The sequence below is a fragment of the Microchirus variegatus genome (assembly GCF_963457635.1).
Source record: "Microchirus variegatus genome assembly, chromosome: 6".
Classification (NCBI taxonomy): domain Eukaryota; kingdom Metazoa; phylum Chordata; class Actinopteri; order Pleuronectiformes; family Soleidae; genus Microchirus; species Microchirus variegatus.
The window spans coordinates 4,997,488-5,024,367 of record NC_139807.1 but is presented as its reverse complement, the minus strand read 5'-3'; the positions used below and the strand labels follow the sequence as shown (position 1 = coordinate 5,024,367).

Sequence of the window (26,880 nt, the reverse complement as noted above, 5' to 3'; positions counted from 1 at the left end):
TGTTGCCCGTGTGTTTATCTGAGACCTCTGCTCCGCCGCCGAACAACAACAACAACAACAACAGCAAACAGACGCCAAGTTTTAGTTTGAATGACACAACTTAGCAGAGGGGGCACCATGGTCAGCTGCATCTTCATCAACATTTCCTGCTTATAAACACACAGACCTGTGCTGCTGCTGCTGCTGCTGCTGCTGCTGAGAACCGACACAGGCCAACTCAAACGTAAGTGTGTTGTCGGTGAAAACGAGAGTCACCTTCACTCAGTGACTCTAGCCGTTACCCTTACACTACACTCTCTGTTTTGTTTGGTTGGTTTATTTCCCCCATTATTCGCCTCTGTATTCTGACAGGAGCTTCTATCTCTAGCTTCTAGACTGTGTTTTATCTTTATTTTTTGACAGAATATACATTAAAGCACACACACACACAGTCGTATCAAGCTTCACAACATGCTAAATAGCAACTTTTTTACTAAGCTAATACTAGTTGTTTGGAGTGTAGGCTGCCTACAAAACAACTTAAACTTATATATATATATATATATATATATATATATATATATATATGTATTATATAAGTTGTGCACTACACTTTGAATTATTCCTTTTCCTCTGTAATAACAAGTGTATGCCTGATGACTTTTTTGTGGGCATTTTATTCTTGAAATACAAATCACTCATACCCTGGTGTATACAGTAAAACACTGTTTCTGTAGTTAATGAGCTCAAGCTTTATAAGCTAAATAACAGTTTTTTTATAATAATGTAATGTGTATAATAACACACACAGTCGTATCAAGCTTCACAACATGCTAAATAGCAACTTTTTTACTAAGCTAATACTAGTTGTTTGGTGTGTAGGCTGCCTACAAAACAACTTAAACTTTCAAAGTCATGTTGTGTGTATGTATTATATAAGTTGTGCACTACAGTTTGAATTATTCCTTTTCCTCTGTAATAACAAGTGGTATGCCTGATGACTTTTTTGTGGGCGTTTTATTCTTGAAATACAAATCACACATACCCTGGTGTATACAGTAAAACACTGTTTCTGTAGTTAATGAGCTCAAGCTTTATAAGCTAAATAACAGTTTTTTTCCCCCCAAGCTAAATACTAGCTGTTTTGAGTGTAGGCTGCCTACAAAACAACATAACCCCACCAATGGCTTAAGGTCAAAATCAAAGGCAGACGCACAAAAGCAAACATTTTTCCTATATCAGTGCCGACAAATCTTCGTTGTTCTCAAATAAGTGTTCTATAGTTTATTTATAGAAGTTGCTCGCTACAGTTATAATGTATTCCTGTTCCGCTCTAATCACATTTGTACAGAATTTCTGAGGTTTCTGAAGCTCAAGCGTCACAAATGCTAAATAGCAACTTTTACCAAGCTGAATTATAGTTCTTTTTAGGCAGTAGCTTGCCTAAAAAACAACATAAACTTATCAATCAAAAGTCAGCAGAAGCAAAACGCACAAAGCAAACTGTTTTTCCCAAGTTTTCTATAGATTATAGCTCTCGCAGTAACACAGTAATTATCACCAATGTTAAAATACAGTTGTGTAAATATCTAAATACTAGTTGTTTGGTGTCTAGGCTGCTGACAAAACAACATAAACTCACCTTCTCAAAATCAGCAGAAGGAGACGCACAGAAACTAACTTATAGTTACACAAATCTTTGTTGCTCTCAAATAAGTTTTCTGTTGTTTATATATAAAAAAGTTGTGCACTGCAGTTTCCTGTTCTTCTCTAATCAAATTTACTGCAGTGGTTCTCAAACCTTTTTTTTATACCGCATGAGAAAATATTGAGCTCTCGCAGTAAGGCTAAGATTTATTCCTTATAAGATCATCCTCCTCTTCCTCCCATGTACTTCAGACACTTTTATTTTATGTATTATTATTATTTGTTTATTTGATTCATTGTCTGCACACTGCACTCCGAACACATACCCTGGTATGTACAGTTGAACAGTGTTTCTGAAGTGACTGAGATCAAGTGTCACAAATGCTAAATAACTACTTTTTTCCCCCAGCTAATTACTAATTATTTGGAGTGTAGGCTGCCTGCAAAACAACATGAAGCAACAATGACTTAAGGTCAAAATCAGCAGGAGACACACAGAAACAAAGTTTGCAACTCCCATTTTTCCTATCTCAGTGTGGTCTTTTAGTCACCAAAATATTTGTCCTTTTCAAATTAGTTTTCTACATATATATATATGTGTGTGTAACTTTAGGAACAACCAACTAGTTGACAAAAGTAAATATTAACACTAAAACTGTCTAAAAACATCCCTGTAGCATTTTTAACATTGACAGTTAATGACTGTGCGTGCATGTTTTCCATGATTCAGATTTGAATAGAATATTAGACAATTTGTGTCATGCCGCTCATAACCAAACATTTTCCTTGCCAGAGGTAATTCCAAAAGTGTGTGAACAGATACTATAAGAAACGGGTTATGCCACTTTCTGAAAATGAAGAAATGTGGCTGTTAATTTCATTCCACCATTGCTTAGTAACGTATTGTCCACGAACTAACACTTATTTCTCAAATGTCTTGTTTTGTCCACCAACCAAAGTTATTCAGTTTTGCAGATTCCTTTGATCAAAGAAACCAGAAAATGTTCACATTAATGTCGATTAATTTAGTGTAATATTTTAGTTACTCCTGTGCTTTTATTCAGGCAGAGAGTTGTATATAAAATGAACTCATAAAGCAGATGAAGCAGTTTGTTTAGAAATTACTTAATGGAATCAGATCAGGTTAATCCTGTTTAGATGTCGCTTGGCTGTCTCTCTCTCTCTCCTCGATCTTGGAACACAGGGCGGAAAGTTGGTTGTTTCTAGATCATGTCTAACCTTCCTCCTTCCTTAAAGAAAACTCTGTGCCGTTCGCAGCCGTATGACAAAGTTCACATGACATACACACTAAAGAGCTGCAGAAGGAAACACAAGACACCTTTTCATGCTTTCTCCCAAACCCCCCCATCTTTGGTTCAACTCCACACTTGTACAGAATCAGTGGCTCACAGTCTGTTATGAGACTCTCTCTGTTATTGAATCTCATCAGCGGTCACTTTTTCGGACAGTTCTCTCTGCACCCTTCGTTGAGTAAGGTTGACCGAGTCATGGAGCGCTGCCCATAGAAGGGATCAGTGACAGCGGACAGTGGCTGCGGGCAGCTCAGGTGTCTGCCCATGAGGCTGCCAGCAGGTCGTCTTTAAATAGATAAGCACTTAAGTTGTACGGCAGAGATGAGGCCGTGACCCTGAGTGAGTAAGGAGATTTCTCAAAATCTATCTGCGACTCTGAGGGTTAGTCAGCAGAACGTGGCTCTGCTCTCAGAGGAACTCAGAATGGCTCGATTACAGTGTTTTATTCAGCATTATTTTTTTTTGGCTAGTTGCAGTGAAATTGTCAGAGTGTTTTTTTATTTTTTTTTAATTGTTGAAATAATAAACTGCACTGCACTCTACTGTTATTTCTACAGATTTTTTGCTGTTGTATGGAGACGTTAAAGCTACAGTTTGTGATATTTGGGGATTTTTCGTTATGTTATTATTCTGCTTCTGTTTCATACATCCATGAACAGAAAGAGTGCAACTGGGGATGCATCATGCTGGGCTTTTTGCCGAAATGCCGATATGTCAGTAGTGCTTGGGCCGATACCGACATATATATATACATACATATAGGTATCGGCAGATACGTTTTATTCATTGAGTAATCTAAATAAACTTAAAAAACAATCATTGTAGAGGGCGCCAGCATAAAAGCCAAGGAGGTAGCAGCCCATTTTGCCGAATGTTGTAGTCATTAGTCATATCGGCACATTGTGGTCTGTTTGCCAATATCTGATAATACACTTTAAAGCCAATCAGTGTCTACCGATAACGTTATTGTGCAGATAATATCATACTGAAAATGAGTCGTGTTAGTCAATGGTTTTTTATGATTTCTGCTGTCACGGGCGACACGAGACCTAAATCCAGCTGTACTAAGAAACACAAAAACAAGAGACGTGTGGAGCTGAAAAACGTAATCAGCACTCGTTTTGACAATGTAACAGGCATTGGTTAAAAGTAGAGTAGTTAGAAGTGTTTTTCCTGTTGACTGTGATCTCTGAAAACCTGTCAGGTGTCTGTTGTGACGTTCGTACTTCACGCTAAGCTTATATGTGATTAACATGTTGGTTTGTTTTTTGTCTTTTCTGTCTATTCTTAGAGGGTCTGCCATGTTCCCTGACGCCCTAGAAGCAGCCGGGCGGGCGGAGGGTCTGCCACTGTCCTCCCCACTGCCGGAGCTAGAGGAAGAGGAAGCCGATGCATCAGCCGAGAAGGAGCCGAAGAGACGAGGACGCTACCGACAGAGCCTGCAGCTTTTAAAGCCCTTCAGGATAACTCACAAGTAAACAGAACTATATTTCATCCAGCCGTCAGCGGTTTTAAAAATTCACAGATACGGATACATTTAGTTTCAGGATGGCACTCGTTGACAGACAGAGGCACATTTAAACGTTTACATTAACTGTGTTTGTTGCCTGTATTATGAGCTGACTTGTCAGGGGGGGAAGTAGGAGGCCACGATAAGGGAGAACTTATCCGCCAGCAACAGACACCACTGTGTCTGATCATATACTGACTGATAAACTCCCCCTGAACTTTTTTTTTTGCTACTTGCTCAGATTTCTGTGAAGAGTGTGCAAATTGCTGTTCAAACACTGCAGGCAAGAGTCGCCCTACCTCATCTCTGGCACACAAAGGTGTTGCTTCTTTCTGAGCAGCCGATGTGGGCCTGCTCCCCCAACATTGCACCTCTGTGTTTGTCGGCACTTCTAGACAGCTTGCCCATTTCCACGCTCTTCTCCTCTATTCCAGGCACCAGCACCCAGTCGATAATGCTGGCCTCTTCTCTTTTATGACTCTGCACTGGCTGTCCCCACTGGCAATGAAGGCCTACAAGGCGTCCAGCTTGTCTATAGATGATGTGTGGGGACTGTCTTGTCACGAAGCGTCTGAAATCAACTGCCAAAGGTGAGGTAACTGTTTCTCTGCTGAGGTTTGCCTGAAAGCGACCTGCGGCATTAAAAAGAAATTTGTTTTGATGCTGACACTCTGGAGTGGGGTGAGACATGACCTGAAAATGGCCCAGTGCATATCATTTAGGAGGGTTTTTTGGTAAAAAAAATTAATATACTACCCATTTCAAGTACCCAGTACCCAGTTGAGTTCTGATGTATCAGCTACACCATTTCCCCCTCACGCTCTCACACAACAGGGTTTTGTGTTGCACATTGACTCTGAGATTGTTTTTCTTTTTTTAAACAAATATTGAGAAACCTTCCTCCCTTTCCCTATTCTTTTATGTGAACAAGATAAATGTGGTGATAAACCTGGTCTCTCTCACACACACAGCAGACACCAACAGAAAAAAACGTTTGCAAGTCCAAGGGTCATTTTGAATTAAAAGTCATTTGGTTTTCATAGCCTCAGAATATGACTTTAATCGCTGGTGACAAAAGCAGCCACACTGCGTGTTTCTCATTGACAAATAGAGAAAGAAATATGGAATTAAACTGCAATGAAATTAATTGTTTTAAATTGCAATTGTTCAGCCCCACTGTTCGTTTGTCTCCTTTCTTGGTAGAAATGCATCACATTGTGTGACGCAGAGTATGATTCATTAAGGTCAACAAGTCTTTTCATTTCCAGTACCCAGTTGAGTTCTGATGTATCAGCTACACCATTTCCCCCTCACGCTCTCACACAACAGGGTTTTGTGTTGCACATTGACCCTGAGATTGTTTTTCTTTTTTTAAACAAATATTGAGAAACCTTCCCCCCTTTCCCTATTCTTTTATGTGAACAAGATAAATGTGGTGATCAACCTGGTCCCTCTCACACACACAGCAGACACCAACAGAAAAACGTTTGCAAGTCCAAGGGTCATGGCGTTCCTAATGTGAGAATTTTGTTGCGAATCCAAGCCATGAAAACATCTGCCCCAGGATTTTGTACATAGAATAGAATGTGTGAAAACGACTTGCGTTACAGCAGCAGAATAATAAAAGAAACAATAACAGATAACACATACAAGATAAAATGTAATGCAGGATACACAAGTGCAAGATAAAATTCTGTTTTATGCATGTACTGTGCATTATTCGCTCTCTGAACTCCCATTTTGAAGCCTCTACATTTGCAAATCATCCAGTGCCATCCAGTGAGGTTGTGCAACGAGGTGTTCAGAGACGTCACCTGCAACCAGGCACCTATTGAATGATGCCTGGTGTAAATCGCAGTGGTGTCCTATCTTCTATTTCCCCCTAAATAGGAACATACCGTAATTTACAAAACTGACATCTTGATCAGTTGAGCTGAAACTAGAGAGGAGAATATTTACCGACGTTGTAAATCAAGTGAGAGGTAGGTTTTCCCATAGACCTTCCATTCAAATTTAGTTTGTTTTTTTTCAACCTCCTGGTGGCGATTCAATATATTCTTCCTTCCTGGTCACCTTCAACTGGCATGACTGTGTTCACGTTTTGTGTACAATCCGTGAACGAGACTTAGCTGATGAACATTCAGTCTTTCTCCTCTAGCACAGGAACATCGTGGCAGGAATGGTGGCTGCTAAGAATAACGGGGATTAGAGATTACAGTGAGAGGTATTGCCTGTCGTTATGTCATTAACTCCTCCAGTTAATGACATCCAGCATGTCTCTTCGTCATTCTCATTAGCCGTCATTGACTGCTGTCAGGACAAAGCCAAGAGGGAGATAAAAGTAATTGTTTACCTGCCCGAACTAAAGCATTAGAAACGCTTTGTTGCAAACATTCTAATTCTATGAATATTCAGCGTGGACTTGAAATGAGTCTGTAAAAGGGCATTTAGTCATTGAAAGGAAAAACAAAGGCTCTTCCCATTTCTCAGAAGCTGCCGAGTCACGGTGAGGAGGTTGACTGTTTGAGGAAGTTTGCTCTTGTAACTGGTGACAACTTTGTGGGCTGCAAATGGCTTCAGTTTAACAGCTCTGGCTCTGGGCCCGTGGGTTTACTGCTGCTTCTTTGAGTGTGTGTGTGTGTGTGTTTGTGTGTGTGTGTAGCATAAAACTAGAAAAGAAGGAGCACAGGTCTTATCCACTGGTGTTGCCAGAGCAGTGGTATGCACAAGATGGGCGGTGCTTTATTTTGTGTTTACATAGCATGAGCAGTTATACAACCCCCCACAGCAATGCAGCGATGGCGGTGGAGGGAGGGAGGGTGGAGAGTGGGAAAAGCACCCTGGGAGAGTTGACACTTGTTGGTGCTCAGCGATGTGCGAACCTCGAATACGACGCCCTGGTCGACACACTCTCGAAACATCGGCTTTGCTTGCCATCTGGCAAACTGAGGCGGTGACCGTTGGAACATTTCAGGCCAGTTTAAAAGCAGACCACTCTTTCTTTTGGATCCCACACTGGCGCTTCTGATGCTGTCATTTCCATTCGATGGGTGACCACACACATACTTTACAGATTACTATTCAAAGTTACCGTTATTTCTTAAGTAAAAAAAATGTTTTCATACTTTATTACACATGCCTTCTTTTCCTCCTTTTGGAATATATGTACGCAAGAAATTTGAGCCACAACCCAACCATTTTAATTTTGATAATCGATTACTCAGCCTTCTTGAATACAAATATTGCTGCTTTAATGAAGTTGAATGTTGTAGCTGAATATCCCTCGCCTCACCCTTCCAATTGTGTTAAAGAACATATGCAACTGTTAGCATCAAAAAAGACTAATTTATCTATTGTGGGCTATGGTAAATAAAACATGGCTGTCCAAAAGGATGGCCTCCATAGAGCTGAGGTGATTGTACACGTCTAAAAACGAAAAATATAATTATATTATCATCAATTTCTGCCAAATTAACACATGAACACCATTTTATAAATCTAAAAACAATAGTAGTTGCAGCTGTAACTACACAGTATCATATATAGTAATGTAATAGTCACCATTATTTATATTCACATAATTTACTCGGGGAAATTTCTTTCCCGCTGTTTCATTCTCAGAACATTGGTCACTGTTCCTCGCCTGGTGCATTTGATTGAATTTGGCGTATGGCGTCACACCATATTTCACTCACAGCGAGGTCTCATTCCCAGTTATTCAAGCTGTGCGTTATGCAGCGATCATGCTTGCCAATAACTGTAATTTCTTAGATTCAACACCATTTGAGTTAAAATAGTAATTATAAGTCTGCGTGGAAGTCTGCTTGGTTTAATGTTCTGTCTATTTCTGATACGTTTTTAATAAAGTCATTAGGGCGTGAATTACTTTCTGCAGCTGCTCTGCTGCTGCTTTATAGAGTCATTAGCTGTGATGCATTTGGCCAACAAGATATTTTACTCTCTTCAAGGGACATTATACAGCAATAAAAGTACATTAACTCATCTAAAACATGTTTGGTAGAACATTTTCTCCATCTAATCATGCATTCATGATTGTAAATTGTAGGTCACCTTTACAGTTTTATCAGCAGCGCTACCTTCACTTTCTTTTTGTGCAATGGTCGCTTGCCGGACTGTTTTTATCCCCCGCTGTGCCTTTTGAGCTCTCTGATTAATTGGAAGTTCACATTAGCCGGTTCTAATCTACTTCTTTTCAGGGAAAAAATAATAATACATTAAGTATTTCTACGATAATTTCGCCCTCTGAAACTTCCCATAGCGTTGTCATGTGAAAAAGTGGTGAAATCGGTTGTTGAAACTCTTCATTAACTTGTCATTTTTGTTCCAGGCTTGAATTTCTGTGGCACGAAGAGCTGAAGTGCCAAGGTCGGGAGGGGGCATCCCTGACAAGAGTCTTCTGGAGGTTCTGCCAAACTCGCATGCTCGTGGCCGTTTTTTCCCTCCTCATCACAATGGTTGCAGGCTTCGTGGGGCCCGTGAGTACCGTCCAAATCCTTCTTAGCTTTTATATTTTTGCTGAATCGGCTAATGGGCTTTTTAACGCGGTCACTGGCTTGAAGCCTAACGTCCGGGGTTTATTTACTGAAAAATCGCTTCATCCCGTTTCACGCTGGCTTGGAAACTGAAATGAAAACATACACAGAGCTTTCAAAGCCTTACATAGAGAAACCAGATCTAATGTTATAGATTAGCTAGTTGGTGCACAGTCATGTCATGTCGTAGTGATGTTTTTTGTTTCATATTTAGACTCCCCCCACCAAAATACTCTTAAAACAGACTGTGAAACCATTCTCCCCATCTTTCTTTGCTTATTCTAATCAGATAATCTCTATCTCTTTCATCTATTCCTTCTCATCTCCTTCTGATCTTTGTCTGTGGCATTTCCTTAATCGTACCCTCTCTTTGCATCTGCTTGTACACTTTCCCCCTCATCCTGTCCTTTTTGATCTCTTCCATGTTCCTGTATTTTTTTTTTTCTTTGTTACTATTTCTGTGAGATTCCTTTAACCTTCTTTTCCACTTTGCACCCTTTCTTGCCCTCACAGGCGCTCCTAGTTCGAGCTTTACTGGAGTATTCCCAGAGTCTAGAGACCAGCATGCCATATGGTCTGTCTCTGGTAGGTGGAATCTTCCTAACGGAACTGATCCGCTCCTGGTCTCTGGCACTCATGTGGGCCGTCAACTACCGCACTGCAGCTCGCCTCCGTGGGGCAGCTCTCACTTTTGCCTTCCAAAAAATCCTCCGCCTGCGCAGCACTAAAGACATCGGTCCTGGCGAGGTAGGTGGCATAACCCTGACTGGGAATCATCTCCATGTTAGCTAAATCATCCCTCACTGCAGGGCACACATGCAGACGATTGAGCTGGTTTTAATTTCTGCTCCCACACCATTCCGGCTCAGATCTCGACAAATCCCACAGCCTGGGGAGAGGAGTCTGTCTAACATTTGTCATTACACAGCTTAAGAGGAATCATTGTCCAACAAGTAAATGAGGAAATAAAGACAACTCTATTTGTAAAATTGCTTTTATGCTTTTAGTGCTGTGGTTTTATTATGAAAAGGTTTAGTTCACTGAAGGATTTTAATGTAATTTGTCATTTAAATCCCTGTCTCTCCCTCTAGTTAATCAACATCTGCTCCAGTGACGGTCAGCGTATTTTTGAAGCTGTGACAATGGGCTGCCTGCTGGCTGGGGGGCCCATAGTGGGACTACTGGGTCTGTCCTACACTGCATACTTCTTGGGCCCCACTGCGCTGGTGGGGTCTGTTATTTTCATCATCTTCTACCCTACCATGGTATGACTTTGGGCGAAAAGAGAAAAAGAAAATCATGAAAATGTATTTATTTTTTTGTCATGTCACAACAACATTGACAGATGATACAATCGTTTCATTACAGCCAAAATGACACTGTGACAACTAGTGTGGCTACTGTGTACATTTTATCTTTAGTGAAATGTCACTGTGACAACTAGTGTGATCACTGTGTACATTTTGTCTGTTGTGAAACGAGTGTGATTTCATGTGATGTCATAAATTCAAAGGGTTTTCCGAAAAGACCATGCTTCATTTCCCTGCAATGATAAACAATTTAGTCTTAGAAGTTTCCATTCCACATGTTACCTTCAGCTCATGACCAGAGCCACTTCTTTATTGCTGACTCATTAGTTCCTGATCTAGAAAATACGTAAGCCACATTGAGATTAATTGAGGCAATATGGAGAACACAACCAGCACCTTTTAAAAGCATCATAACTGTGTGGTTACCAATCTCCTGTCAACTTTGTAGCTGCTATTTTCAAGTTACACTCAGTCCAAGTTGAAGCCTGACAGCCAGACACCCTGGTATTGATGTGAAAAGCATTTATCACTCCGATTCCCCGGACAGGCCTGCAGCACAGCTAATGTGATTGTGTCTGCTTTCATTTCCTCCCCTGCCACTTATTTCTCTTGTCATCATTTCCACTATTCCTGTCTGGACAGATGCTTGCATCGAGGCTGACGGCGTATTTCCGCAAGAAGTGTGTGGCAGTGACTGACCGGCGCGTGAGGCTGATGCACGAGATCTTAAACTGTATAAAGTTCATCAAGATGTACTGCTGGGAAGAAGCCTTTGCACACAACATCCTCAGTGAGTGTTGTTCAATGAATCAGCAACATCCTTCTATACTCTATTCTATTCTATACATTTTTTTGTATTCCCAAGTCACTCAGAGTAAAGAGTCACCTCCATTTAACACTAATGCAAATTATTGACTAAATAGTCAGTTTATCCTATGAAATTAGAGTTATCCTTTTAGTGAACTGGCAAGATAACCCTGACCCTAAATCCATTTTCATTAGGTTGTTCTTTTAAGTGGTCCCCTGTGCTATCATCTATAATCAAGGCAAGTTTGAGTCTCTTGACATTAAGGTTAATTTGCAAGGTGTCTTGGGCCTCATGATGTCTCAAATGACTGTTCGCGTACATGAATTAGCAATGACGCGAGGCTGTTGCTGTAGGTTGTGGATAAGTATCAGTTCCCTTTTTTAATCATGCTCTAGATTAGCCAGGTGGGGCTCATTTCCACTGCTGTCCTGTGATTACTTATTATAATAACAATTAATTCACTTTCAGCTTAATGGCCAATGAGACTTAATAGTTACAGTGTCATTAACTCCAATTAGCTATTGTTAAATGGATGATGACTCTGTGTGACTTTTCTTGTATAATCAATGACGAACAATATAGCATTAAAGGAGAATCGCAAAGTGTAGAGCAAGTACCAGGCACAGGGATGTCTCACATTTCGGACACTCACACACAATGAATTAGGGATGTGTTTTGCTCCAGTGTTAGCACCAAGTAAACATGATCATGTGACTGGGATTTGGGCATTAGACTTGGACAATGATCCAAGTTCAGCAAGTCTTCGTAGCATTTTTTCATACCATGTATGGCTGTGAGGCCAAAGCCTCCCTCTTGTATCTATTCCTGTTCACTCACTGTGTGTCGGTTAGCGGTGCTTATAGTGTTGTTGATTGAATGTCCACTGGAGAGCCCTCTGGGAGTCACTCAACCCTTGTTTTTTCCCCACTATCTCAATGCTGCTTTTAAAATCATCTCCCTGTTTCTTATCTCTTCAACAGAGGTGCGATCCGAAGAGAGGAGGATACTGGAGCGAGCTGGAGTCATCCAGAGTTTCACAGTGGGGGTTGCTCCCATCGTCGTGGTTATAGCGAGTGTGTGCACTTTCACCCTACACATGGCCTTTGGCTATGATCTCACTGCGGCTGAGGTATTTGTTTTTATTTATAGTCCTTTTGTTGTCTCTGTTTCCATTTGAGATTTAATTGTAGTCACGCTTGTCTTCATATTATGACCCTCATACGCTGACCAATGACTTTTAAATTTGCAACTTGCGTTGAAGTTAATGTTTTCTGAAACACTTAAATCTTATTAATTGAAATCCTCTTCAGGCACAGATAGTTATCAATCAATAGTTGTCTGAGGAAAAAGGACAAAATATGTTGTTGCAAGGGTCTTGGAAAAGCTTACACTACAGCTACACTGCAACTGGTGCCTTTCACACCCGTCCTATCTGCTGTGTCATCAAAATCCTGCCCTCAAAACACACAGAACACACAATGTGAGAAGCAGAGTCGAGGAGCGAGCGGCATGAGGACAGTTTGTTTTTGTTGATACATCATGTCTGAATCACATACAGAAAACACCCTACAGGTCATTGAATGACACACAACAAATTTTATTTTATTTATTTATTGATTGACCAGGGCATGAAGAGGAATTCACCAAATAAGATAAAAAAAAGGTGTTTTCAGAAACCAATTACCAACTACAGCTTTTGCAGAGTCTTAACCTGCATTAACCTTTTGAAGGTGAAGCATAAGAAAAGACAAATAACATAATAGCTTTCTCTATCTCCACACACTCTCTCCCAGGCTTTTACTGTGGTTGCAGTTTTCAACTCCATGACCTTTGCCTTGAAAGTCACACCGCTGGCGGTCAGGGCTCTGTCAGAGGGCGCTGTAGCAGTCAAAAGATTTCAGGTGAGAAATAACAAGACAACGTCTCTCAATAACATATCATTAATATCATACATGAGCACAGGGAAAGGAAAACAGAAACTAAGGAGTAAAAAAACTGTCTTGTGGAGAATAAAGCTGTTATATGAGCGTGTACGTTGTGATTTAGTACAGTTAGGAAAGTTGCTCAGATGTCACTTTAGGTTTGACTTGCATTTTCATCAATTCTCTCTCTGTGGAAATCCTTTCACTCTTGGTGTATATTTTTTAACTGGAAACGTGTCACGTATTAAGGCTCGACAAGGTAATTACCCTGTGTATCAGTTACATTAAATTTGATCAAAGTGGCCTTGAAAGGGGTTTATAAGACGTACGTTACGTTTGGCTTACATAATCCTGCAGATATCCTGTCAGAACCAGTGAAAAAGTGCTCCAACATACAGTACTTTATCACAGACACACAATATGTGACATGCTAAAAGTCACATATTAGTGAGAGATGTATTCACACATGCCCGTAAGGTTAAATAGAAGGGTATTTATGCCAAGGACACAGCAAAGGGTTTGAGGTATTCTGTGTTTTACTTCCTGCATAATAAAATAAGTATATATAAATAAGAGGCAGGTGGAACTAAGTGATGTAGTGGTATTATTTTTGGCAATGCGTCTTTGTCCTGCTGTTCTTATTTCTCATGAGTTAGCATAAACACAAGTAAACAATACATTTTAGTTAGGCTAAAAATAATCAGCTGTTGCAATTTGAAAGTGCACATTTCTGACACTGCATCTGTAACTGTAATTGTAATGAGTGTAGGGAAATTAAATAAGTTACGTATTTGTGTCTGCCTCTGCAGCGGCTCTTCATGATGGATGACAGAGAGGTCATTTTGGCCAAAATGGAGGATCCCAGCAATGCGGTAGAATTTCAAGACGCCACACTAGCTTGGGAAAAGGCGCGTGCTCCACCTCCAAAACCTCCCCCGAAGAAGCAAGGAGGGATGCAGCGTGTGCTACGCAGGGAGAAGCTCAGCCTGTACATTTCCACTGAGGATGGGAAAGGAAACAAAGAGGTGCCCAATGCACAAAGTCTCCTCACAAACATGGAGCAGGAGAGTCCACAAAGTACCATCTCCTCAACACAAAGCATACGACCTCCACTGCAAAAGACCCTGCACCGCATTAACTTGAGCATCAAGAGGGTAACAACAGACATAGATTAAGCAGATTAAGAGCAGCAGTTACTTATATACTTGGACATTTCTCAAGTATTTCCCCCATTTTTAGGGTTCTCTGGTCGGGATCTGTGGAGGTGTCGGCAGTGGAAAGAGCTCCCTTCTCTCTGCCCTGCTGGGACAGGTGAGATTCAACTGGATACTCAACGAGATTGCTCAGTTTAAGTTCCTCTTCAGACAGACGCATACATGAAAAAAAAACTGTGGCAAGGACAGCTTTTGAACTTTTTTCAATAGCCTCCCTTCAGGGTTATCTTGCTTATAGTTCCACACAACAACCTGCAATTTCAAAAGGAGTGTTTCTTTCCCTCTGCTTCCAACCTCCAAAACCGGTGTTTTGTGTTGCAGATGACGCTGTTAGAGGGCAATGTCTCTGTGTGCGGTGAGTTTGCCTACGTGTCACAACAAGCCTGGATCCTCAATGACTCCCTCAAGGAGAACATTCTGTTTGGAAACGAATATGAACAACACAAGTAAGCTTAAACTGTGTATAATGATGTCACAATGGATAGAAGCGATAAAAGCAGGGTACCTCTAATTCTGCCTTTTTTTTGCCTCATCAGGTATTATACTGTCCTGGAAGCATGTTGTCTCTTCCAAGATCTTGACGAGCTACCATACGGAGACATGACTGAGGTAAAAACCTGTAAAATACTCTGCATGTATTTGCTCTTAGTTTGAAATTTAGTACAATTGTAACAAGTGGATCATTTTATGAAATGTTTGTCTGTCCAGATTGGAGAGAGAGGTGCAAGCCTGAGTGGTGGGCAGCGTCAAAGAGTTAGCCTGGCTCGTGCCCTCTACAGTGAACATCCCATACTTCTCCTGGATGACCCTCTCAGCGCCGTTGATGCTTGTGTGGGTTCCCATGTCTTCTATAACGCTATCAAGGATACAGCCAAAGGCAAGACTGTGCTCTTTGTAACCCACCAGCTGCAGGTAAGGGATTGTCTGTTCCTTTCCAATGATTTTCCTTCATAATGTTAATATTTTGTATTATTGCTGTCAAAACATGACAAGAGAAGCATCTTTGTTGAACACACTTCACTTTTGTTGACACAGTGACCTTATTGAGGATCAAAGCTGCAAATCTTTTTTACTTTGCAGTATCTGTCTGACTGTGATGATGTAATTCTGATGAAGGACGGGCAGATTTCTGAGCATGGCACCCATGCGCAGCTGATGGCTAAAGAGCGTGACTATGCTTCCCTATTTAGCAGCATGCAACAGGAGGTAAGTCCAGGGCCACATGAGACACCGGGTCAGCTCTTTTGAATAAGGCTTCTTTGCCTCCACCACTCGAAAACATCCGACATTACAAGCTGAATAATTAATGGGCCCAGAAAGGCAGGTCCAGTAGCTGGGAAATGTTAATGCATACAAAGCCTTTCATTATTTATGCGTGCATTGATTTACTGGTGAACAGCTAAAGAGTATCTCTGCTTAAATGACTTGCAGGGTGTTGCTGTTACAGCTCATGGGAATTGTGGCACTTGCATGTTTTAAAATCTCTCAGTCATTCACTTTTTTGTCTTTAAGGATCTGGTGAGAGAGAATTTAAAGAACAAACAGCAGAAGACAGGTGCACATGAAGCTGACCGTGTTGTTGATGTTGCCAAGGTTAGACCAGAGGTGGAGAGCAAGCCAGGAGGTGAGAGTGCCTGCCTCTTTTCATGCTCCACATATCGAACGAGTCATGAATATTTGTTGTTTTTTTTCCCACCGACAATGGTTTGAAAATAATTTCTTTGTTTTGTTTTGTCACTTCATTTTTTCCATCCTAATCAGAGAAACTGATGAAAGCAGAAGAGAAAGGCTCCGGGGCAGTTGCCTGGTCCGTGTATGGTGCCTACATCAAAGCAGCTGGAGGTTCAATCATCTTCATCATCAACATCTTCTTCTTCCTCTCCACCACGGGCAGTATAGCCTTCAGTAACTGGTGGTTGAGCCATTGGATCAGACAGGGCAATGGGGTGAGTTTGGTGACAATCCCGCTTTATTGTCACAGACAGCGCTCTTTAGCGTGTATGTTGCTCCCATAAGAGAAATAACTAGTATGCCTCAGTGAATTGTGGTAAATGAGTGAGCATCAATCTGAATGTGCATGATTAAAAAAAATAACGGCATCATGGTAAACTTAATTAAAAACAAGCACAAGCAGGGAAGAAACAGATGTGCAGCTAAGCAGGCAGTGGCTGCTGTTGAGAAATGTGCTAGGAATAGTAAACACCACTGAACTGGCAGATTTTTCATGTATGCCAAAGTATGCCTTTCTCAGTTTCATTAAAGGCAAATTCCTATGTGGGGAAGAAATAGATTTTCTTCGCTGTCTTTGTAATTTGTTGCTCCATCTGCCCTCAGAACACATCATTAATCTTTGCGAATGAAACAATGGAGAGCAACAGCATGAGACTCAACCCTCACATTCAGTACTACTCAACTGTTTACGTCGTCTCCATGGGAGCTGCTTTATTGCTGAAGACGGTGAGAGGGCTGGTGTTTGTGAAGGTAAGCAAGAGTCTTTCCTCTTCCTGACCCATTCTGTCTTGTTTACCGCTGATGAACTTTAAAATCATTGTGGTGTTTAAAACGAGGATGTTAGGTTGATGTATTGGTGCTTTACATTAAGCAGTGCTCCTCCCTAATTGTCTTTATTGTCATTCATTCATACTCTCGTAGCTCCAGTGCTATATTTGAAAATGCCTCTCGGCCAAATCCATTTATCTGTCCATTACCACATCTCGCAGAGTAACACGAGTAAAATGTGTGCATGTATCTGTGAGTGTGCGAGCGCATGGGAGACAAAGACGTAGAGAAATAGGACGGATGATTGTGCAAGCATGCGTGCCTGTATGTCATTGCCCCTTCGGGTGTGCATTCTCTTTTTTAATCTAAATTATCCTGACACTGCATTGCAGAGGTCAGGTCCCCATGTTAATGTGTGCCACTTGAAATTGTTAATTTTTCAAAGATGGCTAATCTTTTTTTTACCCCTAGCTGTGATGAGATCGTTGGGAGTGTTAAATATTCCATTAATAGAATTAATTTGTTCTTCTCTGCCACATATAATTTCTGTCCGAATCGTGAAATGTCTCTTGCACATTAGGTCATGACCTTTATGTCGGCCTTGAAGAAGCTCATTATAAATGAAGTTTTGACAGTTTGCCTTGTGCGAGGAGAAAAATAACTAAGGTACTACTGTGCGCATGCTCACGGTGAAGTAGCATTTGCAACGCCGCAGTGAACATGTTAGTGCCACTGTATTTATCCATGGTGGGCTTTAATATTTCCTTCCAAGTGCTTGTTCATCCAAGCGCTGATGATTTCCCAAAGTTTCTTTAAGTTGTTTATATACCACGTCTCATAAGGGCCGTCTCTTTTTCCAGAAAATCAAGTTTGAATGAATTTATAATGAACCTATTCCCCTGCGCACACATGACAGTACACCACAAACTTCAGTTGTCATTACTTTATTAACTATTTTAAATGTTATTTTATTGATTTTATTAACAGTGCTGCTAATTTTATAGTATTCATATTCATAACATATAGTACATAAATACTCAATGAACTGTAAATAACTGAAAAGAGGAGGAAGGTCCAACAGCCTTGAACTAAAATGCTTAGGGCTGCTCCATTATGGAAAAAAAAAGAATAATCACGATTATTTGGGTAAAAATTTGAAATTGATTATTCGTTAAGTTGAACTTGAAACAAATGGACTTTATTATGTTTAAAAAAGTATGTAATTTTAATGAACCTTTTGAATTTACCTTGAAATAACTATAAATTATTGTATATTGTATATTTTTACTCACGCTGTGTGTTTAACCCAGGAATGCAGGAACATTACAACATTAAAAGTGTTATTTTCACAATGAAAGCCCTCAATTTATAATAATGGTTTGTTATTATTTCATTTTTGTAATCGTTTGGGGCCATAATCGCAATTGACAGAGCCTTTATTGACATTGTCATATGATAGGAAACCATGCATGCGCCTTCTGCTGGACTCTCTTTTGAGATGTCAGCATACATTTCAGGCAGTCAGTGACTTCATGTTTGAAATAATATTGAATTTCGAAGAATAAGTGACAGCCCTACGTCTCATAGTCAAACACGGATGTTGTTTGTGTTGACAGTGCACGGTGAAAGCTGCATCCACTCTCCATGACAAGCTGTTCCGCCGACTCCTCCTCAGCCCCATGCACTTCTTTGATACGACACCTCTGGGTCGTATCTTGACCCGCTTCTCCAGGGACATGGATGAAGGTAAGGTTTGATTTGTCTTGAATGTATACCTTTCCCCCTGCTGAAAAGAGCTCTGAGTCAGTGAAGTCACCCCAGATGACAAGGTGTAGCGCAAAGACACAGTGCGATTCGACATGGAGTATTTTCTCTAGTGAGTGGCTCTTTGTTATCCACTTCACTGGTGTCTTTGCTTGACATGTTGATTTGTGGGTTGCTGCTGTTTCTCGAGGATGGTTGGTTTTGTTTTGAAACATATTTTCTTGGATTCCCTATGTGGGTTTTTGTCTTACCACCAGATCCTCTCCCTTGTTTCTTTTGTTAAATAAACATTAAAAGACACAAAGAGAGCCACGGAGAGAATGTTTTCCTTCACATATAGAGATTGATAGATCCAACATCACACAGTGTGTGTGTGTGTGTGACATACAATATGCCGTCTCTCCACAGTGGATGTTCGCCTGACCATGCAAGCTGAAATGCTGCTGCAGAACATGACCCTGGTGTTGTTTTGCTTGGGAATGGTGGGCATCGTCTTTCCCTGGTTCCTGATCTCCATCCTGCCGCTAGGAATTTTCCTCTGCGTTGTAAACCGTGTGTCCAGGTGAGAGACTCGCATCACCCCCTGTTTTATCATGGTTGTAAACATGCCACATCTATAACTTCCCTGCCCTAGCATTTGGTCATAGGTAGGAAGCTTATATATCGTCCTGCTGCTTTAGCAGGTGTTGATTTGAATAATCGCACTAAATCTTAGCAAATGCACCAATAGTGAGCCACAGATATTGCATGGCGTTGCCTGTTGGTGTCTGAGGTTTACATGAGAAATTCATGAGATTGTAGAATACAATTATGACTAAATCTAATTCTGACTTTAATATTGGGTCATTAATTATTGATACAGCTTTTAAATAAAGAGGAAAATCTGCCAGCATGCGATGCATATGAGAAGCCATATGTCTTGTGAATGTGACTTTCATGGGTAATTTGGAGTTAGAACATGGAGTAATATACACTTTAAATTGCTGCACAACCTAGTATGATTATATTTGGTAATGATTTTCTAATTAATAATAGTAAACTTGAATTAGAGGGGGGAGGGGGTGTCAGAATTTAACAGGAGACAATGAAAGTCATGCAGTGATAATCTTCATGTTATTGATAATTGATTGGATTTTTCAGAGCTCCTCTGCTTCTGCATAAGTGTTGTAGGAGCGCCGTGACTGATCGGACGACTCTGCTATAGTCATAATTTACCGCTTTGCAGCAATTGTGCAATAAAGGTGAATCCACCGAGGGGAATAACAGCTTGCTGGCATCCTGGGAAATAACCACAGTATCTTGTTATTTCCTCTGTCTGATGGATAAAGAAGAACTTGACTCTTAGTGTTATTATAGTTCTGGCTGAAAGATAGAAAAACAAGCCGTGTGACTGCCCTTTGTTTTGCCAATACCTACAGTATGTGGGTTTTTACCATTACATCATATGAGGTACTGTTAAACAAATAATGACATATCATTTTTGACAAATGGATTGCATTTCTTTATTTTCCTTTGAGGTTTCTCCCCACACACAATACTCTTAATATATTGTCCTCACATAGATACATAAAACAAACTTCATTTAGCATTTAAAAGACACTTCATTTGTCATTCCATATTCCAAGCGGAAATGATGATCCACAACTGTTACCAGGAGGTAGCTCTTGGCGATCATGTTTAAAGAAATATGAATACTGTATCTCACAATGTTGCAGGATATTTATGGATGTTGCATCAAAGTGTCTCTCCCATTGAAATGACCCACTTCTAAAGCAGCCTTTATTGAATTCTGAAATTAAACTGCCCATGGCATAAACATGTTTGTCTGGATCACAGCCCTGAAGCGAGGAAGTGTCATGTTTTTTCACCCCTCTCTTCTCAGCTTTTATGAGAAAACCAAATGATTCATGGCAGACTTGTAATTCACACGCACCATCCGTACTCTCCCGGCATCTAAAAGTAGAAAGACACCTCACCTTTCCTCAATAAAAGTCTCACTCACACTACCTCGTGGTACGATGAGTCTGGTGTCTCGTCGGCTGCCAGGTGCTCGTCTGTCTGGGTGTGACGTAGCTCATTGTGGGGCATTGAGTATCTGCTCTCCCCTGACGCATCCGAGTTTGAATTGACCAGGTTTGTCAGGAAACCGGTTGCCGTGTTGTGGTCTAACCCTTTCTCTGTCCACAGTGTGATCATTACCTGTCTGCCAAACAGCTGCATCATTAGAGCTGATGCAATTTTCCATTCCTTCACTCCTCGGTAGATGTTCAGAATTAAGATGTAGTGTCTGTGCTGCGCTCTCCAACATTTTGCAAATTTCATTCAAGTAGCTGAAGGCTGGAAAAATCTGTGTGATAAAAAGACATTGTTTTAAAAAGCACTTGCACTACACATTTCATACAGTAATATGAATATATTTTTCTTTTGTACTTGCTGTTGCTGAAGATGTACCTTCGATTTAATATTCACTCATTGTTGGAGCACATGGAGAACATAAATCATTTCTGCCATGCACGATTCTATTTAAAAGATTCACTTTGTGTATTTCCAGGGTCCTGATTCGTGAGCTGAAGCGCCTGGAGAACATCAGCCAATCACCATTTACCTCTCACATCACCAGCAGTCTTCAGGGGCTCTCCACCATCCATGCATATGGAAGAGGGCATGACTTCCTCCAGAGGTGAGCATAGCCGTGTCAGGAAGAAATGGAGATGATTAAACTTTAATTCCGTCTTATCTCCTCTTGTAGTTTTTCAGTTTACTCCCAGGTTGGTAAATACAAAATCCCCTCACATGGGAGGAGAGAGTTCTGCTTTCTTTCGCTCGACCTGAAATGGGTTTATCTGCCTTCTTTTCCAGATATCAGGAGTTATTGGACACAAACCAGGCCTCCAACTACCTCTTCAGTTGCGCAATGCGCTGGCTGGCTGTCCGCCTGGACATCATCAGCATCATCCTTATCACTATTGTAGCTCTTCTTATTGTCTTCATGCACAATCAGATACCTCCAGCCTATGCAGGACTGGCCATATCATACGTAGTGCAGGTTTGTAAAACCACACACACACACTGACACACAAATGTACAGAAACACTAGCAGCGCCAGGAATCTGAAGGTTGACATAAAAACGATAATTTAAAGGTCCAGACGCGATCGGAAATGTCACAAAGTAAAGCTTCCTCTGTTTCTAACAAGCACCATAAAGTTTACCTTTGAAATGGTAATGCACCATGTGGAGCAGGAGAAACTCATTTTGACTCGTCATGAATTTATTTCCTCTATGGCAACAGAATATAATTCACCAGCCTTCAGAAACGCCTGCAGGTGAAGGCGGACTAACCAAACGCTTTTAAGGCTGAGCAATTCTGAAAGACTCAGAAATAGACAGACTCAAAAGCCACTCACTCGACGAGCACCGCGCTGTAGTAAGACTACAAATCACCCAAGGACTGTGATCACACTGGTGCTCTCTCCCTTCAAAAAGAATGTTGTAATGAATAAAAATCATAGCGGTTAGATTCTAAAATACAAGAAACCTTTCATTTTGTTTACATCTACATTTGAATCAAAAAGATATTCTTTTATATTTGAGTTAAAGAACCTCTCTCCACAGCTTCAGAGAAGCTTCAGCGTTGGATTTTTCCATGCAGGCATAAAAAAATGCTTTGTTGTTGTGCATAAGTCTTATGATTTTAGGGAAGATCCTGAATGAAACAGGAATATGCAACTTAAAAGTGACACATTCTTTCTTTTACAAAGGAAAAGTTAGATTCTGAAGAAGTACAAGCCACTTTTGATCAATTTAGTTTATTCCGTCAGAGTATGTCGCTTAAACTGAGTTGGTCTGTCTCAAATTTAATTTCAAACTGATAAAAATAATTGATACATGTCCAGCAAAGGTTACATATATAAAATAGAGTACATTTTATACATGTAACGTGTTTATGTAACCGATTCAGCCTTGCTTGTTCTGTTCTGAGGATGAAGCATCGAGTTACGACACACACACGAGGGACCGTCTTCAGAGCAAGTCTTAAAGGAATCTTAGTCTCCTCACTGTTAAACTGTCCAATATTACTTTTATGATTTCTAAATGCTCGGGGCTTTAGTGCATGTCCTAATCAATAGAGTCATAACAGCAGTGGCATACAATTGAAATTGGTTGGTGAGATAGTGAAGCAGCCATATCAGCAAATCTGTTTATTATGGGCTGTAAATATTTTTTGGATGATTTTCCCACGTGTTTTATTGCTCATGCTTTGACGGATAGCAGCTCATGTAACGCGGTGTTTCAAAGTAATTGATGTGACGGCGTTAATAATTAACCCCCCCCCACCTGTCTCTGCTTTCCCTCACATGCAGCTGACTGGCTTGTTTCAATTTACGGTGCGGCTCCTCTCGGAGATTGAAGCTCGCTTTACATCAGTTGAGCGGATCAATCATTATATAAAGGTAAGAGCATTGATTAGCACAGCGAGGTAGGATAATGTGGCTCTCTGCACATGTTGTCCAAGGTCACAGCAGACTGATTGACACCCACAGACGCAGCGTAGAAGCTACAGAAGAGCTGTTGAATTCAAGAGCAGCTTGTATGTCCAGTCTGTGTGTGTTATTGTTGTTAACATGTGACAGTCTATCCGTAATATGAAGAATATGTGAGCTGTGTGACACAGCGGGAAGCAGAGAGAAGCCCAGCAGGAGGTCTTTACATGCTCTGGAGCTCATGACGGGGCTTATTTCACACAGCCATCAAACCACAAAGATATGAATATAAACTCAACATTTTCTTTCCTGTGCAAAGAAAAGCTCCTAGAGTGAAAATCACTGCAAATCAGTTTCAGGGGCATGCACCTCCACAGAGATTTAAAGATTAATGCCAGACACTATAATATTTTTTTTTTTTTTCTCACAGTGTCTTGAGTGTGAAGCACCTCGACAGAGTCCCGAGGCAGACCGTCCTGCCCCCTCCTGGCCTCAGCAGGGAAAAATTACTTTTCAGAATGTGGAGATGCGTTATCGCGATGATCTGCCGCTGGTGCTTAAGAACCTGTCGTTCACCGTCTTCCCTGAAGAGACCATTGGCATTGTGGGCCGTACAGGATCGGGTATGAGTGATGCTTGCAGTTCTCAGCCAGCAGCATTTCCAGCATCTCTGTTTTCCCACTTCTACCCCACATATGTTTATTTACACAGTAGTTTTTTTCTCCCCTGTATGTGTTTGCAGGAAAGTCCTCTCTGGGTGTAGCTCTCTTCAGACTTGTGGAGTTGGTAGGAGGCTCGATTATAATTGACGGAATCAATATAGAACAGATTGGTCTGGACAACCTGCGAAGCAAGCTAGCCATCATTCCTCAAGAGCCTGTGCTCTTCATTGGCACCATCAGGTAATACAACAATTTAATACGTTTATTAAAAAGAAGTCTAACAAGTTTTATTGGGCTGGCTTTAAAACGTTTATATGACCACGTGGAAACAACATAAATAGCATACACTCCCTATAAACAAACCATTTTGAATGTTTAATAAAAGCAAACAGGATGTTTGCCGGTGGTTTGGTTGCGAGTGGTTCAAGGGAAGTCTGTGAATCCAGCCTCCGAGGACCAATCAGCTTCCAGGATTCACTGAAACGCTCACACACACCGCATTCAATCAATCATGCACACTTTTAGCCCATCACAAACTCATTCACAAGGGAAAAGAAGAAGTTGGCAATTAAGGCTCCAGCTTTTACAAGAAAATCCTCAGTGCAACAGTTTTGAGCATCAACTCTTGAGTTGTTTGCTTGCCTGATGCTCGGTTGCTGCTCCCTTCTGTAAACAGAGCTGTGCCTTCAGTCAACCTGCACATTATTGAATGTTTTTTCTTACATCACAGACAACAATAGATATAACACGTGGACAGTCTCTCACAGTCAGTTTACATGTACGGAATTAGTTTAAATATAATTTCAGATGAGAGCTGGTCAAGTGGGGACTCCTAAGTCATGTCTTTAATGTAAAATTGTCAAATCTAATGTATATGAATTAAAAATTATGGTTTGTTTTAGGACCAATTTGGACCCATGGGATGAATACTCTGATTCTCAGATATGGGAAGCTCTTGAGAAGACACATATTAAAGAAATGGTAAGTGGTTGTCAGATTTTAGCATTACATGACTATAATAAGCTGGTCATTTGTTCTCATACCTGTCTATTTGTGTGTCCTTCCTCAGGTCAGTCAGCTGCCTCACTCCCTCCACTCTGAGGTGATAGAGAATGGAGAGAACTTCTCAGTGGGAGAGCGACAGCTGCTCTGTGTGGCCAGAGCACTGCTAAGAAACAGCAAGGTGCATATTTAATAAACTGCTTATTTTTTTATGATTTTTTTTTTTTGGTCCAGGTGATGATGGCCGCAGCTCAAAGAAAACCTCCTGCTTTATAATAAATCACCAAACCTCCCCGTTCCTGGGTCCCTCCATATGATAACACTGACACCTGGTGGTTTGCTTTAAAACTGCAGCTCACAAACAGTGTGCACCACACTGCATAGCATCTTAGTTTTGGAATAGTAACACACTAGATTTTGTTGTTTATTGTTTTGTCTTCTCATCTGGGGCTCATTCAGGTTCTTATGATGGACGAGGCGACGGCAGCCATCGACACTGAGACGGATCGTCTCATCCAGGAGACCATTCGCTGTGAGTTTGGCAGCTGCACCACTCTCATCATCGCCCATCGTCTCAACACGGTGATGAACTGCAGCAGGATCTTGGTCCTTGACAATGGCCAGGTGGGTGTATACAAGTAACATCACTGATCGCATTATTCAGACCCTGAGTTAAAAGTCATTTTCAACTGTGTGAACCGTTACCTTTGAGGTGATGGATTGGATAAGACATTTTACTGAGCTAAAAGCTGACACCTAATGATCACCAGTTTCATGCCTTTCCCTCTTTATCCTGACTTAATAAGAGTGGACCAGAGAGTTGGTATGGTAGGGTTAATAAAGTCATTGGTTTGGTTGGGCAATGGTGTGATTTAACACTCTTCACTTGAACATAATATTTTCTTGGCTCCAGTGTGGTCTTCTACCACAGTTGCATATTTTTACAATAATGTTCACTGACTTAAATTCAACGTTGCAGTATATTGTCACTGATTTCATTTATCTGTACAGTGTTTAACATTGTACAAAGTATGATTAATAATTTAAGCCACATCAAAGTTAATGTTCCAGTAAACCCTTTCACATGCTCCCTGCAGGAAACTTACATTTTTCGCCACAAAAAATGTGGGGGACGAGCGAATTGAACATTTGGTGTTATATATTGTATTGTGATTTTGTTATATTCCCTTTTCCTTCTCATAGATTTTGGAGTTTGACAGTCCTGCTGCCTTGTTGGCAGACGAAAACTCAACGTTCAGATCCATGATCGAAGCATCAGAAAACCAAAACAGATAAAAAGGTGGAGGAGCTGAACTTTGGATTGGAGTTGTAACACCGACAAAAAAAATACATTCAGAGGAATAACCTGAATTGCACAAAAAAAAACCACACAATCCTTGAGGTGAAAGCTACTGTAACACTTCTCTACTCTATACAAGACCCAGGGACCACATTTCAAAAAAGATTCATTAACTCTATGCAAAGAAGAACATAAAAGCTTCCTGTTCTTTTCCGCCGTGTCACGAGTGATTTTCAGGAGGTGAAATAATTGAAACAGAGTGATAACTCTGATAATAGCACTTTATATTTTCTTGTGGGCACATTGAAGAACGTACAATGCTTCCTGTTCCTTTGAAAGTTGGCAAATCAGTGAGATTTCAGTCATTTTATTTCTATAAACGCGACCTCACAGTGCTTGAACTAACTGTTAAGGAGACAATGGTATGAATCAGATTAACATTTAAGGTACTTAATGGCATTGTTGATGTGATTTATTGAATTTAGTGATTAGTATTTATTACTCAGTATATTATCTATTACAAAAATAGAAGAAAAACTCAACCTCACCTACAGGGCACTGTCTGAAATGTTTAATGAATCTAGTTGAATGCAGTAATTTCAGTAACAGATTCAGATTTGTGCCTTTAGCTTTTTCAGGCTTTATGCAAGTACTGTGTTTTGAAAGGAGTTTTAAAATTCCTCTAAATCCAAATGCTGGAGTTTAAAATCTGCACATTTTACACTTGTCGTACACTTGTTTTTTTTTTGTCTATCACCAAAGTAACACTACTGGTGTTGAGCAAAAAGTTTGTTATTCAACTTTGATTTAGCTTCCAAACTATATTGGAACAGTTGTACAAGCTGAAACTGGTGAATAATCAGTCGATGATGTGTCTTCAAATGAGGATTCTAAACTTCTGCCTTATAATCGAA

The 26,880-nt window shown here is 40.6% G+C and overlaps 1 protein-coding gene across 1 annotated transcript; it reads left to right on the top strand.

Annotated features, from left to right (window-relative positions):
- Positions 1–26,880, top strand: LOC310929024 (ATP-binding cassette sub-family C member 5). Its single transcript, XM_083891720.1, has 29 exons — positions 1–223; positions 4,231–4,413; positions 4,884–5,039; positions 8,798–8,945; positions 9,516–9,749; positions 10,094–10,267; positions 10,955–11,102; positions 12,101–12,249; positions 12,914–13,021; positions 13,852–14,196; positions 14,282–14,353; positions 14,578–14,702; positions 14,793–14,865; positions 14,965–15,168; positions 15,337–15,462; positions 15,769–15,880; positions 16,018–16,202; positions 16,591–16,737; positions 18,372–18,501; positions 18,928–19,081; positions 21,071–21,199; positions 21,379–21,565; positions 22,883–22,972; positions 23,433–23,625; positions 23,745–23,904; positions 24,567–24,645; positions 24,734–24,847; positions 25,126–25,290; positions 25,870–26,880. The coding sequence occupies exons 2-29, from the start codon at positions 4,241–4,243 to the stop codon at positions 25,960–25,962; spliced, it is 4,173 nt and encodes a 1,390-aa protein (XP_083747846.1). The 5' UTR covers positions 1–223; positions 4,231–4,240; the 3' UTR covers positions 25,963–26,880.

Bases quoted from the DNA above. Each gene is read 5' to 3' on its own strand.
- LOC310929024 (XM_083891720.1), top strand. From the start codon at position 4,241: ATGTTCCCTGACGCCCTAGAAGCAGCCGGGCGGGCGGAGGGTCTGCCA. The intron at 4,414-4,883 runs GTAAACAGAACT...CCTCTATTCCAG, and splicing joins CCCTTCAGGATAACTCACAA to GCACCAGCACCCAGTCGATA. The intron at 14,354-14,577 runs GTGAGATTCAAC...TTTGTGTTGCAG, and splicing joins TCTCTGCCCTGCTGGGACAG to ATGACGCTGTTAGAGGGCAA.